At 39.9% G+C, this 15,023-nt stretch overlaps 1 protein-coding gene across 1 annotated transcript in view; it reads right to left on the reverse strand.

Annotated features, from left to right (window-relative positions):
• The window catches only part of LOC115781859 (cGMP-inhibited 3',5'-cyclic phosphodiesterase A-like), a 69,007-nt gene that overhangs the window by 21,073 nt on the left and 32,911 nt on the right, over positions 1-15,023 (reverse strand). The window contains exon 2 of the mRNA XM_030731755.1: positions 7,979-8,029. Coding sequence (XP_030587615.1) covers positions 7,979-8,029 — 51 coding nt within the window. The remainder of the gene's footprint in view (positions 1-7,978; positions 8,030-15,023) is intronic.

Here is a 15,023-nt window from a genome sequence, read left to right on the forward strand (position 1 = left end):
GACTCATTAGCAGTGTCTCAAATAGAATCTGACCTTTGACCTCCTCACTCCTGACCTCTCAGATGGCCGGCAGCCATCGTCTGTTTCTGACCGTCTGCTGCACAGCTTTCAAGGCACCGGCACAGTGTGAGTCGGCCTTGTTTTCACAGGGTAAAGTGAAAAGTTCACAACCCACTCTTAATTGCTGTGCCTTGAGCAATTGAACAACCACAGCTAAACACAGGTCAGTCCTGGCTGCCAGCTAATTTATCTAATAAGCCCACGAGTTCCCTCCCCCCCCCCCAAAGAATGTTATCAGATTTTTCTCCCCCAGTGTCCCATTCACTTTGACACCAGCTGCCAGGCACCCAGATTTATTCTATTTACACTGGCTAAGTAGCAAGTGGTTGACGTGAACAACACATGTGTGTATACCTTTTCATTCGTCTCCTCTTGTGGGAACAGAGAAGGTCTCGCATTTTGTTTTCCTAGTATCCTATCAGATAAGTTAGTGTATTTATACAGTTTTTCCTGTTGGTCTGCAAGGACACAAAAGGCGTGTGTTCTCTGAGTTTGCACAAATTCCTCCACATGTGGTGATCCACGCTTGATGACACACATCAACTGACAAATCTGACACATGACCAGCACTGGGCTCGTGCTAATCTCTTTTAAAGAAAAGGAGACATCCTCTGGGAGGCGGGTGGAACATTTCTGGACAGATGACTATTGTATTTGTTTTGTCGTTTATCCCTGCTATCTTCTCTTCCTCTCCCTCTCACATTTCTTACACTCTTTTACTTCACAGTGTGAGCATAAGATGTAAACACCTGTCCTTCAGCTCATTTACAGGCAGATTTAAAAGTTTGCTGAATAGGGGGTTAAAGAATAGTGTGACTGCTGAAAAACATCTGGATAGACAAAAACAACAGTGATCCTTAGGGGGTCTCAGTGGCTCCAAACACACTCCAAACACGTACACACACAAACTCATCTGCTACTTCTGCAGACTTTGCCCTTTGTTTTCACACGACAGCCTCAACTCAAAAGCCAAGTGAAAACATAGAGGATGTGTGAAAGTCTGACACACAAATTTACAGTGACACCGGCACAAAAAATGCTTCTCAGAGCTCAGTGGCCATAAGAAGATGTTAATGATGAATGCATTGGGTTTGAAACTGAACTTAGAGTGAGCAACTTAATGCCAAGAATCTGACATGAAAATTCAAGCGCAGTGAAAGGCTCCAGGTCCAGGGTTAGCATTTGAGATGGGAGTTTGTGGACACGGTGGAATTTGCAGTATTTCTATTATCCTGAAAAAGTAGTGATGCCTGTCTGTTACAACACTTAAGCCATTCCCATGCGTTTACTTCTGTAAGATATTTTAGACACAGTGAGTTCAAGCTTTGAGTAATCAAAAGTTCATTGCAGCTTCTACTTATTGCTAAAAAAAAAAAAAAAGGGGAGTCTTGGCTAGAAGATACCTCCTGATGTTCCCAGTTTCAAGAATATGCAACATAAAACTTGAGAATCATCAATGGATATCCTGGAACAGTTGAAATTATGAGTGAGTTATGTAATATCCGAAAGTTACATAAGCATTTCCTGTAAAGTTTAGATGTTCAGTCTCATTCATCAGCCATGTCCGCTGCTGCAGCAGCAGGCTTCACTTTCTGTGGGGACAGATCTCATGTGACCTCTACAAAATAATCCTTGTTTGGGAAAAAGCACTGAGAACAGAAAAAAAAAACGTTTTGATGAAGCATTTCAAATTTATAATGTATATATTTCTTTAGAGACAACTAAAGCATTTGAAAATTAAATAAACATGTAATAAATCCAAACAATAGATTTTAACATTTGGGAAAGGCCGTACATATGGTTATTCCTATAAAAATGTTAGCATACGTGAAATTTTGCTGTTGCCCTTCACAATATTCATAGCAACACACATTCTCATCTGGGAACAACTGCCTGCCACTGGCTCACTCTCCTCTCTGTTATACAGTAGTTCGGGATTCAGCGCCTCAGAGTTATGTGGAACAGATATGGAAATAAATACTTTTTATAAATTATAGAGCAAAAAAGCAAATGTCCATTTGATCGGACTAGATTGTTACAGCTGATAAAGGCAACAGTAAAACTTTGTGCTACTGAAAATAAGTCTACTGGGACCAACAATCTTCAGAAGGTGCTAAATATTAAGAGTTTGAAATTTGGGGAAGTTTGCTCTCTTGCTAAGAGTTAGATAAGAAGGCTGATACATTTCACATATTGCACAGTGTCATCATTTATTTCAGAACAACTGAGCCAAAATGCAGGAGCAGTGTGTGAAAAACTAAGTCCACCCTATGATTAAATAGCTTGTACAACCATCTTTAGCAACAATAACTTTATCGGTTTCTTGCACAGTTGTGGAGGAATTTTGGCCCACTCTTCTTTACAGCATTGTTTCAGTTCATTGAGGTTTGTGGGCATTTGTTTATGCACAGCTCTCTTAAGGTCAGCATTTCAATCGGGTTGAAGTCTGCAATGGCCCAGTCCAGGGCTTTGGCTGGGCCATTGCAGTACCTTTTTCAGCCATTCTGTTGTAGATTTGCTGCTGCACTTGGGATCCTTGTCCTGTTGCATGACTCAGTTTCAGCCAAGCTTTAGCTGTCAGACAGAGCCCAAATCATCACCCCTCCACCACCGTGCTGAATAGTTGCTATAAGGTGTCTGTGCTGGTATGTGGTACTGTGCATTATAGCCAAACATTTTGTCTGTCCAAAGGACATTGTCCCTGAAGTCTTGTGTTTTGTTCAGACGCAACTTTGCAAACCTAAGCCTTGTCTCCATGTTCTTTTTAGAGAGAAGAGGCTGTCTCCTGACAACCCTTCCAAGCAAGACATACCTGTTCAGCCTTTTTCTAATTGTACCATCGTGAACTTTACCATGCTAACTGGGCCTGTCTGAGAGTCTGAGATGGAGCTCTTAGATTTTTTTGCAGTTTCTCTGAGAATTGCACAATCTGATCTTGGTGTAAATTTGTTGGGACGTCCACTCCTGGGAAGACTAGGAGCTGTCTTGAATGTTTTCCATTTGTGAATAATATTTCTCACTGTAGAATGATGGACTTCAGATTGTTTGGAAATGACCTTATAACCCTTCCCAGATTAATGAGCTGCAACAATTGCTTCACTAAGATCACTGCTGATGTTTTTCCTCCTTGCACTATGTTAACACACACTTTAATGCTCCGGACCAGCACACTGTTAAAATGTTGGCTTTTATTGAGGTGCTCACACTTGCTGATGATCATTTAATCAGTGCATTTGATTAGCAGCACCTGGCTGCTCTTAATTCCTATGGAAGCAGGAAGAATCTACATAGTTGTTTGGCATTCCATTCTCTTCCGCTTATCCTGTTCAGGGTCACGGGGAGGCTGGAGCCTATCCCAGATAGTTTTTTGGCATTGTGGCTTAATTTTTGTTAAATAATGACACGGTGTAATATATTGTGTTTTGCAGGCCATCTAAGATTTTATTTATTATCTAATTTTAATGCCTATTAATGAAATTTTTACAGAAATTTTTATTATGTCCTGATGACCTTAGAATTTAAAGAGGGTGTACTTTCTTTTTACCATGACTGTAAGTGCAGCTTGCTAACCAATCTTGCTACAGCTGGCTGATAACTTACAGTAGCATGCCACTCTTTCATCCAAATATTGCTGCTTCTGGCTCCAAAAAACCAAGATGCTGACAACCATAATGAATCAAAATGCAAGTGCACAAACCAATGGGTGGCCTCATACAGGCAACTGTACGTCCATTTTTTATATACAGTCTTTTAAAACTGGCTAAAGTTATGTTTTACTGACATGAGAGTTGCACTGATGCACTTCTCCAAATCTTTAAAATAAATACATAAATATTGTCGCAAAACTGTCAAACTATTGTTTTAACTAAATGAAGCAGTCATAAAACAACACAGAGAAGAAGTTAATGTAACTTACAAGTAATTACATAATCTGCTTAGGAGCATATTTTTGTGCCAATTAATAGTAGTAACCTTGCAGTATTCGAGAAGTCATTTTTGACAAATGCCTTGCTGCTATATAACATATTTTGCATTAAACTTAAGCTTGCAGATGTTGACCACCAATTTATCCTCCTAGTTCGATCCTTGTGCCTGCACTTTTGGTCACAAATTTACCAGATGTGCTATGTTAGTTACAGTCTCTGAACTGTTAAGGGGTTGACATGCTACATTAGGTAAAACTGACTATCAGCATCAATAAACAGAATTTATGACTGCTCAGTGAGCTAAGTCGCATTCTAGACCATGCATGAACAGTCTGTCATGACACTGTACAGTGAATAACAACAATGTACATGATCAATGGTCTTAATTGCTTATGTGAACACAGTTTGGAATCGTACATCAATAGACATGCCATAGATTAGCACCCGAGCAGCAGTTCATATAAACTAAACTGAGGGCCATTCAAAACAAACCAGCAATCATTCCTGAAGAGTGAGAGCCAGTTTTTCTCTGTACTAAAGGCCTCTGCTCAGTTGTGTAGGTAGGTTTAGTTGTAGAAATGTGCAGCAAAATAAAAGATGTTATTAGCAAATATTTCTTAGTATGTCTTTGCCTGAATGTTGTATCCAACTGATGGAGACTTCACTTGAACATAACCTAAAGACTTATGACAGTGTGTTTAATCTATTTCAAATATGCACAAAATGTACATTATCTGTTACAAACAACATGACCAACGTGACCATCACAACAACCCTGAGCAATGGAAATATGATTATTGGTGTTCTTGCTGTGTCCCCGTGTCTTTTGCCAAAACCTCTGAGGAGGACAGATGAAATACATTTGGTGCAACAAACAAAACACTAATCCTTCTGTCTAATGATGATTATTAATGCAATACACAGGCAGAGAGGTCACATATTTGTAATTTTTGAGACAGTCCACTTGATGCACCTTTAACCTCGCAGCTCTCTCATCTAAACATGCAGTCATCTAACACTCCAGTAAAGTACTAGTGATATGTGGGCCTCTGAAAATTGTGCAATGGTCAGAATATAATGTGTCCCAGAGGGGAGCTAAAGGCCAGGCAATAACGTACGCAACTCTGCTTTTTCATAAGGTGCATACACTGCAGAGTTTATTTTGCAATTAACCCCACACAAAAACAACTGAGAAGAGCAGGAATGTGCTGAGCAAGAAGCCGGGGAATATATCAGAAAATACTTAAGTGTGTTCATTACTTTCACTTCTCCAAAACTTTCACCATGTTTGAAAAAATCATTACCATCCAGTTTTCTATTTCAGTGGTGGCACAGTTAGTGTAATGGCCTTGATTGCATCTGTCGAGTTGGATTAGCTGAACAGAAGCTAGGGAGATGGCGATGTTCTCTGGAATAACAGAAGAGTGATACAGTATGAATCACAGTAGAAGGGTAACACAAAACTCCACTGAGACACTCCTAACTCCCAGCCAAAACCTGCGAAGCAGCACTGCACTTCTCACTTTCAAACCAACGCTCACCCCCACTGCGACCCAACTCTCCTCACAAACCTTCCGTCTGACTGAGCCAGGTCCCCGGCTGCAGCCGGGGTACAATTACACGCTATTATATATTTTATTAAAACGTGGCTTGTTGGGGAGAGGGTTGTAGGAGGTATCAAAACAAAACAAAAATGCATAACTGCCTCAATAGAGATTTACTGGGAAAGGTCGAGCCCGCTGACCCTTCACATGCAACCATTTCAACTCCTGTTTTTTTTCTTCCACATATTTCATTGTGTATAATTCCAGCACAGGAGCCAGCTAATATACAAAACAACAGAGGCTGAGAGACAGAAGCAAAAAAATTATTAAATTAAATAAAAATACTGGCATGAAGAACAAAGCAAATAAAAAGAGTTGCACAAGTTAAAACAGATTGTTTATGCTGTGTGATGACTGAGCAATAATAAACCAGATGATATTAGTGGTTAAGGAAATACATGTATATATTCAGCAAGAGCACAGTAGAGCACACAGTCCTGTGTTTTTAAGAAAATGAGTAGGTATAATATAAGTTATACCAAATTATTCCAAGTTATTCCAAAAAGCAAAACAATAAGAAAAAGTGGGAGTCTGAAGAGTGGCAGTTCCTCTGTATTAATCCATTTTTATTGATTTTTTAAAGCTTAGGAAAGACAAAAGCACAAGTATTTAAGTGTTTTCATTCTATATCACCCTAAAATTCACTCTTGCCACAGGAAACAGTGTAATGAGAAAATAATCTACTGGATTGTTATGATGGGACCAACCAGAAAGACGTCAGAGAAATTTTCCAACTTCCATACTTGAGCTTTCCGAGATGTTGATTGGTGTTTGAAGCGCTCACAGCGATGTTTGAAAAATCTTATACATGACTGCAATGTCATAGTTTCTCTGCCTCGCAGACCACTCTTCCAGCCTTTCTGTAATTTAGAATAACATCCACAAACTCTGGGCCTACAAGCGCTCTTTCCTGCTCCTCTAATCTCCTCGGGTAAAAATCCCAAACTGATGTGTTTCCAAGTTGCATACAAATATTTAAAAAGCTCTTTCCATACATAACTTCAATGTCAATTCCTAAGCTAAAGCATCCACCACAAGCTTTGCACAGAAAAAAAAAATAAAACAAAAGAAAAGAAAGAAAGATGTGGTTTGGAAAATGAGCCTGCTAATGTGTGCATGTTGGCGAATATGACACAGTGGGAGATCAATCAAGTGCTCTGGTCTCTCTCTGTGATTTACACACGCTATGAGGTGCTATAGCATAGTGAAGCACAACCAGCCTCTCTGACCAACAACATGGTCCAAGACAGCAGAGCCAAGGGAAAATAGCCACAAGATGGAGGGAGATGCCAACATAAGCCTCGACTTCTTACATGTCCTGTCAGTCTTTGGACTATTACAGGATTCCACTGACGAATGCACTGCACTAGTCCAAATAAAAAAGACCGAACTGACCACTGAATCTAAATGGCAGCTAAGGGAATGCATCAATCAAAAAATATGTGCTTGCTTGCCTCGGACAATATTTCAAGAGGATAGCATGCGATTGAAATTTTCTTCTCTGTGAGTACAGTGCGATAATATTGGCAGGCTGATTTTAAGAAAACTCACACCTTTACATTAGCTCTGTCTCTTGTAAATTATACAGTGGATTTCTTTTTTCAAGCCCAATTCTGTCCTGTAAAATTTTTGATACTATTCATCAAAAATCCTCCACCCCACCCTACCCCAAACTACAACTTTGCAACATCTACTACTATTCAAGCATACATTGTCAGCAAAGATGCAGCGTCTATTTATTTCCAAAGGATATCCTCCTGATAGGAGAACATGAAGTACAGAACACACACACACACACACATAGTGTATACGGCCATGCCAGTGCCAAGGGCATTGTTTGTTATTCATGTCCTCCAGAGTCCTGCCCTGTGGCACTGTAGCAACTCAATACATAAATTTACACACACACACACACACACACACACACACACACACACACACACACACACACACACACACACACACACACACACACACACACACACACACACGAAGATGGAGAAGGTATAGTAATCTAAAGGATGTAGTTGTGTGTCTGCCCTCTACAAGCTGCATCCCCTGCACTCTTTCTCCTGTCAATTCCCTTGATCTTTAATGGCTTTTGCTGCTCCTTAGAGCCAAATCATACAGATGTGTCCTTTAAACTAACAGTACAACAAGGACTCTGGTGGGAAGAGGAAAAGTGTCACCTCTGGACATGCTGTTTAAGCACAACTAAAATGAGTGGGTGCAAACAGGCCAGTTAGCATTAGGGTTTTTGCTATTCACGTCATTTATAAGGTGTCTGTAGGCGAGTGACAAAGACTGGGAATATAGTTGCTGTCAGTTGTTTCTCATCATTGCTCTAACATGTGTGCCGCTCTTCCGTTTTTTGTGGACAGCGCTAACCTGTGATCCTCGGGAGCCTCTCTTGTGGTCCCAATCGGAACGGGGGAGCATCTGTGGGAACAAAAACAGAAACATGTTCAAAGCACAGTCCTGCACATCCTGTTTCTGTTCGCCTCCTGCAACAGAAGCAGCACCATAATGCAGATGTACTGTGCTACAGCGGAAAAGAAAGCAAAAGAAGCAAAGAAGTGGAAGAAGTGTGGGGGGGAAATGGAAACGCTCATAAAAGCAAAAATGGGTTTTGTCTATTTTTTTTCTCTTTCCATTAAGCGCAGACGTCTAATGCAATTTCACAGTCAGGTTTGGTTTACTTTAGCTCTTATTCACTGCCTAAGGGGCTGTTGAAGGCTGAGGATTTTTACGCTGTTTAATTACCAGCCACTGTGTCCTCCCACAGGCCTTGTAAACCAGTTTTCCACTTTCTTGGGAGTAACTAAATGCATGACAGCAGCGACTGCCACTGATGGTTGGTGGACACGTTGCAGGAGAGCCTGGTCAACATTAACCAGCCCCTGCCCAATTGCCTCTGTTAGTGCTTTCTGCCCCATAAGTGAGAAGTCCTGAGAACCCCAGCGTGCTGCTTTGACAAATTGCTGCTGCACACTGAGGCAAGAGGCTCCAGCATAAGAGCCAATTTGATAATTCAGGTGTAATTTACTGTGTCAGTGTAGGTCACTGAGTTGTGTCATGCTGTGAGTGAAAACATTAGGAAAACAGTGGGTTTTCATTCGCCAGGGCTGTGGGCTTGTCTGGACAGCATTGTTGTTTAGCGAGTGTTTTTTCCACAGTGCTGCTTTGTTTTAAGCAAATACAATTGTAGAGTTATTGTTACTGCTGCTCAATTAGGGTAATTTAGTTTTCCTTCTTGTAACACTTAATGAACTGTGATTTTACCCCACTCAACAGAAAATGTGTTTTGTCATTTACAACAATTTTTTATTCTAAAAAGTTCTGCATCTATGTGTCCTAATAGAATTATATTATATTATATTATATTATATTATATTATATTATATTATATTATATTATATTATATTATATTATATTATATTATATTATATTATATTATATTATATTATATTATATTATATTATATCGTATTATATTATCAGTGTCATTTTGCATAATTAAGAAAAAATACATTGGTTTACTGCTGGATGTATAAAATTATATTTGTGCCACACTGAACAAAATTAAATTTGGTTATTGTTATTGTTACTGAACACTTCAAATATAAAGCATGTGCCTATAACATTAAATATTTAAGGCTCAATAAGTAACGATCAAAAGCTAAAGTTTTGGTAATAAAACTGCTGGGTATTATCTATGAACAGTTTCACACTTCATCTGCACTGTGTGGGCACAGTTTAATCACATGTGATTGACAGTGGCCAACAGAAGCAAACAACCCTCCAGCTGTCGCTGCATTTGAAGTCAAGTATTGCTAAAATATTGCAAAATCCAGCAAATCCTTTTTTCCATCTGAGCCCTACCTACTTCCAAACTGTGTGTATTCTCCAAATATGGGAGAAAGTTGCACAGGATCCATCACACATAGTGAGGAAACAGTAGGTAGTGCAGCAGTGAGGGAAAACAGTTTTTAGGGTCCTGAATTTGGGAGTCACAGCAGGTTTAAATTGCTTTAATAAGCAAATGTGCCCTTGACATACTTAGTGACAAGACATAATAGTTATCCTTCAGTCAAAGTTCTCGCAGCAATAGGTACTGCAGCACAAAATGTGGTGACCCTGACAGGAAGCAAGCAAAGTCACCACTATATAATGTGAATCCTTCTTAAAGTGCAGCGGGTGTTCTGTAGTTTTACATTTAGGAAGCTGAATAAAATACAGTATGTAGGGTTTGCCGAAAACACCTTCAGTCAGTCATAGTCCCGTGCTTTGGCAGTGATTGTAAGCATGATAACATCTGTGTGTCACTTTAAAACTCCATCAAGTGTGCACATACTGTCTCATGCACTAAAGTAACTGTACTAGATATAAAAGGAAGTCAACAACGAGCTGAGTAACAGATGAATGTACAGGATGTAAATTACTGTCGATAACAGCATTAGCCAGTCAGTTCTATTTGTCTTATTCTTCACTGCTCTAATGACATGTTTTGTTTTTTTACAGTATGGAGCTGGTGGTAGGCTTCTCTACAGTTGCGCTGGAGTCCATCTCCATTAGAAAGTCCTAGTATCAGTGAGGCTCTCCAGGCGCACACACGTAAACAGCCTCTCTGTTTGACGATCTTATATAACCCAACCTTTCATCTCCTTGCTCTGAGAGACACACATAGACTATACAGAAGTCTACATGCTGCCTTTGATGTGCCAACCCCCCCCCCCCCACACACACACACACACACACACACAATATCTAAGTTGAGCATAACATTTGAGTTGTGCCGATAGCCTCTTGCACAGAGTGACTTCACCAGCCACAGAGGAGTTTATTTTCTCTGAGAGTGCTTAAAAATCTTTGAATGCATGTACATGTAGCTGCACTTCTCAAACCGCGGGTCCAGTCTGGTGCCAGTGTTTTTGTTTTGTTGTTGTTGTTTTTTTTGTTCCTTTTAACCAGAGATGGAAAATCAATTAAGAAAATGTTATGCTCTTAAAATACAAACCGCCAGCGTTAGAATAAACAAAAAGTAAACAAATGCACACACATCATCTGTTTTACTGAAAGAAAGAAAGAAAGAAAGAAAGAAAGAAAGAAGAAAGAAAGAAAGAAAGAAAGAAAGAAAGAAAGAAAGAAAGAAGAAAGAAAGAAAGAAAGAAAGAAAGAAAGAAAGAAAGAGTGCTCAAAGATAACACTTAAACCACATTAAAGGTCGCTGCCAATATAATTTCTGAAGAGCTAAAGCCACACATGAATGATTTCTCAGCTATCTGCTGGTTTTCATGGAGACCCTCCAGACAGCATAACAGAGCTGAAGCAGTAAAACTTTCGATGGACTTGTTTTGGTTCTTAAGTTCCAGTACACCTACTGAGAAAAATAACAACTTTGTAGAAGTTATGCCCTTTGTTTCACCCTCTGATTCATTATGCTGGGCCATAAGTCAGAATAAGCCAGGTCTACTAGTGGCTTTCCACCACATACAGCAATACACGTGATTTATAAGTCAGCAGTCCTACAGGGAAAAAGGTACTTTTTTGAAAGCAGTATCATGTCTTTCAAACTTGCTGCTGTTGTTACCTGAATAACACGACACACTCAATAAGCATACACTGAGGCATTTTTTATGGGACTCTGGCCCACTGTCATTATATTATGAGTGAGTGATACTCCTCAATAATAGTAATCGTAATAGCAGATTAGTTCACCTTATATGAGGCAGCCAGACTGAGGTTCTTTCCACAAAATAAATTGCAAACAAGTAACAGAATCAAGTAACCCTATCTACACCACTTGTCATATTCCAGATGTGTCATGAATATATTTTGCATGTTATTCAGCATTGAAATTTTTATTATTCAGTAAAAAACATAGTAAATATGATATTGTTACAGTCCAGGCTTGGAAGCTTTTTCTGTTTTTAGTTCATTTGGTCCTGCGTGCATTTATTTTGCTTCCCACTTGGAGTAGCAGAGGCAATATTTTCAGTTATGACAAAAAGCTGACACCATCTATCTGCCTGACCCACAGGACCTGCTATTTTGGTTCCTTTATGTGCAGCAGTTCAGCATACAAAGGCACTGCCTGAAGGTGAATTTAAACCAAATAGGTGAGATGGTTAGTAAAGTCACTCTTAGCCAGTGCACCAATCACAATGAAGCACAACGACAACAAACAGCTGGAAATAAAGCGTAAAGAAGCTCCTTAAGGACATTTTACTGTTGACTGCATGGTGCAGAACAGCATTGCATGAACACAAAAATAAAATCCGCTGCCTGAGACAGATGGTGTGAGTCTTATTTAACTCACATAGTGATGATAAAAATAAAAGATTAAAAACAGACTAAGCCATTTATATGCCCTCATCTTAGCTATTTCACTTTTATTTCCACTGTATCTGATGTAATAACTGATCGCATTAAACTGTAAAATGCAACACAACAGGATTTGCACCATAATGCATTTTAATAATAAAATAAGGATGCTCTTATACCATATTAGATACCAGCCAGGCACAATACTGCATGCCTACCAGCCTTCTTAACCAAGCTGTGATCTCATGGCTCAAACAGAACCAGCCAAGTAAACTCCCAACCTTCCTCTAGCACAGAGTGTTAAGTGGGCAGCTGTGTGGATTCCAGTAGACAGCAATGCCCTTTCTACCACCATGGCAAGCTGCCGTGCCTCTGAGGTGCTGGGTAAACACCATGGTGTCAAAGCACAAACAAACTATTGGAATATGCTTCTTGTTTGACTTGCTCCCCTCCAGTATCCAACTGAGAACCACATCTCCGTGGTTGTGAAGTGGTGGGAGCTCCAGCAGGAGCACCTATAACACTATTTATACTCTGATCATCCAGAAGCCTCACAATAAGCACTTCCCACTATTATCAAGTTAACAAAGAGTCATTTGAAAAATTTGTCGGGATAGGGAATTGGACCCAGCATTGTCTAAATATAGCTCGTGTTACAGCTTAATAATTAATAATAATTTCCTTTCCTTTTCCTTTTTCCTCTGTCACTTACATCGTGCAGATATTGAGCTTGTTGTGTGGCTGTTTGACCTTCAGAAGCTCTTAGCCTACTAGTGTACTGGCTTTACTGGGATGAAAAGTCAGTGTCCAGTGGGGACGCAGTTCTAAAAAGACCCAGCTGATCACCCTGCTGGAGGAGAGGGAACGAGATAAAGAGCTCTGTCCAGATTGTTCAGTAATGCCGGGTTAGTTAAGGTGTTGTTGTGAGGCCAAAGGATCAGTCTGCAGGATTTCCAGTGAGCTGGACCCAGAGGTTTAATGAACCCCCTCTGTGTCCAATTAAACTCTCACTTACAGTTAGGTCTGCATAGTCATGAATTGACACATATGCCTGCTAACGTGCTTCAGCACACACGCGCAGTCGTTCATACATACGCACGCACACACACAAACTCGCACCCACTGCTTCGAGGTCTCTGAGTATTTCCTTTCTTTATTCCTCTTTTGTTCTGTTATCTGTGCACTGTGTCAAAGATATTCTGACGTCTGTAGTGTTTGACTCAGACATCCCTGCACTCACTTTCACTGTAGCTGACAAAAAGAAAGTAGGTCAGATTCTGCTAAGTCTTGCTATGTGAAGGCTTCAGAAATGATAGCGGCTTAGCCCTAAGGACATCATCAAGGCAACAATCAAAGAACTTTGTTCTCCCTTTCATGGGTGTTAGAGCCACAGTAAAACTCTACTTTGCTCATCCTACCTTTGACAATGAGATGCAGTCTTGTTTTGCACCTGCAGGTGGAGGTATTCTCATGATTAGTGTCACCAGATCGGTTTCTCTTGGGACTCACTTTGAAAAGTTTTGTTTGGTTTGTTTTTTGAGTTTTAGAGACTATTTAAAAAAAAATAGCCATATTGTTATATCTAATATATAAGAATATTAGGATTTGATAATGGTGCTATTTGGAATACAATATGCAATTTAGACAAAATAACACAGCAGAACTCTTAGCATAATTTTTATCTGCTTTATCTTCATTGACCGCTAACTAGACTCTGGACACAGGATGCTTTGATAATAGACCTGTTTGGTCTACCAAGGGCTGGTTATATTTTCCTCACAATGAAATATAGATAGATAGAAAGCCCAGGTCTGATTTGCAGTATCAGTGGCATTATGATAGAACCAGAAAAAAATCTGGGTATTTTTCTATGAGAAAACAACAACAAGCAAGCAAAGAAAATTAATCAAAATGGTCCATAAGTGTGATCATTAATATACTTTCTTTACCCTCTCATGTTTTGTATTATCGAAAAAAAGCTATCAACATGGTTTAAAAATGTCTTTATAGACTTTAATACATTTATATTACGCAAGCTAATTTCAAAAGGGAAATTTTAACAGGTATGCATATGCTAAACTTTACAGAGAAACTACAGGGTGTTAAAAAGCACAGGTTTAGGCAGAAACACACACACACACACACACACACACACACACACACACACACACACACACACACACACACACACACACACACACACACAAAAATGTGATCCAAACTGTGTGGTTCCTTGTGCAGGTGACTGCAAAAACCTCACCCCACCTTCTCCTCTGCCACATCCGTCCCAAGTGTGGCAGTTGGGGAGGACTCTTATAAATCCTTCCCTGCCTGAAGGCTGAGTTCAGAGCATGTAGAGTCATTCCTATTCATGCTGGCTAATGATTTACAGGTTTTACCGTGGGGGTCAGTCATCGTGGGTCATTTGCGTCATCGCTAGAGGGAAGGGAACTATTGAGGTGGGCTGCCAAGGGCAGGGGAGGGGGCTCTGTGCAGGGAATGAGGAACATACTTTATTAGCACATGTACACCTAAAAGCACACTCTCTCTCACACACATTCACTGGCCTGCGAAGCACTCAACTAATGAAGAAAATCACTAACAAAAACAAACAAACAAACAAAAAAGCTTACAAGCTCAAGCAGGATCCCATGACATATTTTTCACACTAGTCCTGCATGTGCATACTGGCTGCTCCCTCTCCCCTCCCTTGCTTGTGACATGTTCTTACTGAGACGCTTATAATTTCTAACGTGTGACTAATGGGATTTATCCTCTTTATGTTTCCTGGGAGAGACTTAGGCTGATCCTAGAAGAAACCCACTGTATGAATCTCTGCCAGAGATAGATCTGTCGGTCTCTGAGGGTGAAAGCATACATGACAAATATGCCATGACCCAGTGCAAGTATCCAGTATTCTGACCTAAAAGGTTTCAAAGATAGTATATTAATTAAGTATACCAATAGTAAGGCTATAGATGCATTTCATGATTAATAGTGACACTTTTGCATTTTTTCTAATATTATTTGGGCATACAGTGTTTTTCCTTGCTTATGAGTCCCAGCTCCACACAGGCAACAGGGTGAAAAAGAGGGGATCTGGCTGGCCA

Source organism: Archocentrus centrarchus, chromosome 6 (genome assembly GCF_007364275.1).
Source record: "Archocentrus centrarchus isolate MPI-CPG fArcCen1 chromosome 6, fArcCen1, whole genome shotgun sequence".
NCBI classification, from domain to species: Eukaryota; Metazoa; Chordata; class Actinopteri; order Cichliformes; family Cichlidae; genus Archocentrus; species Archocentrus centrarchus.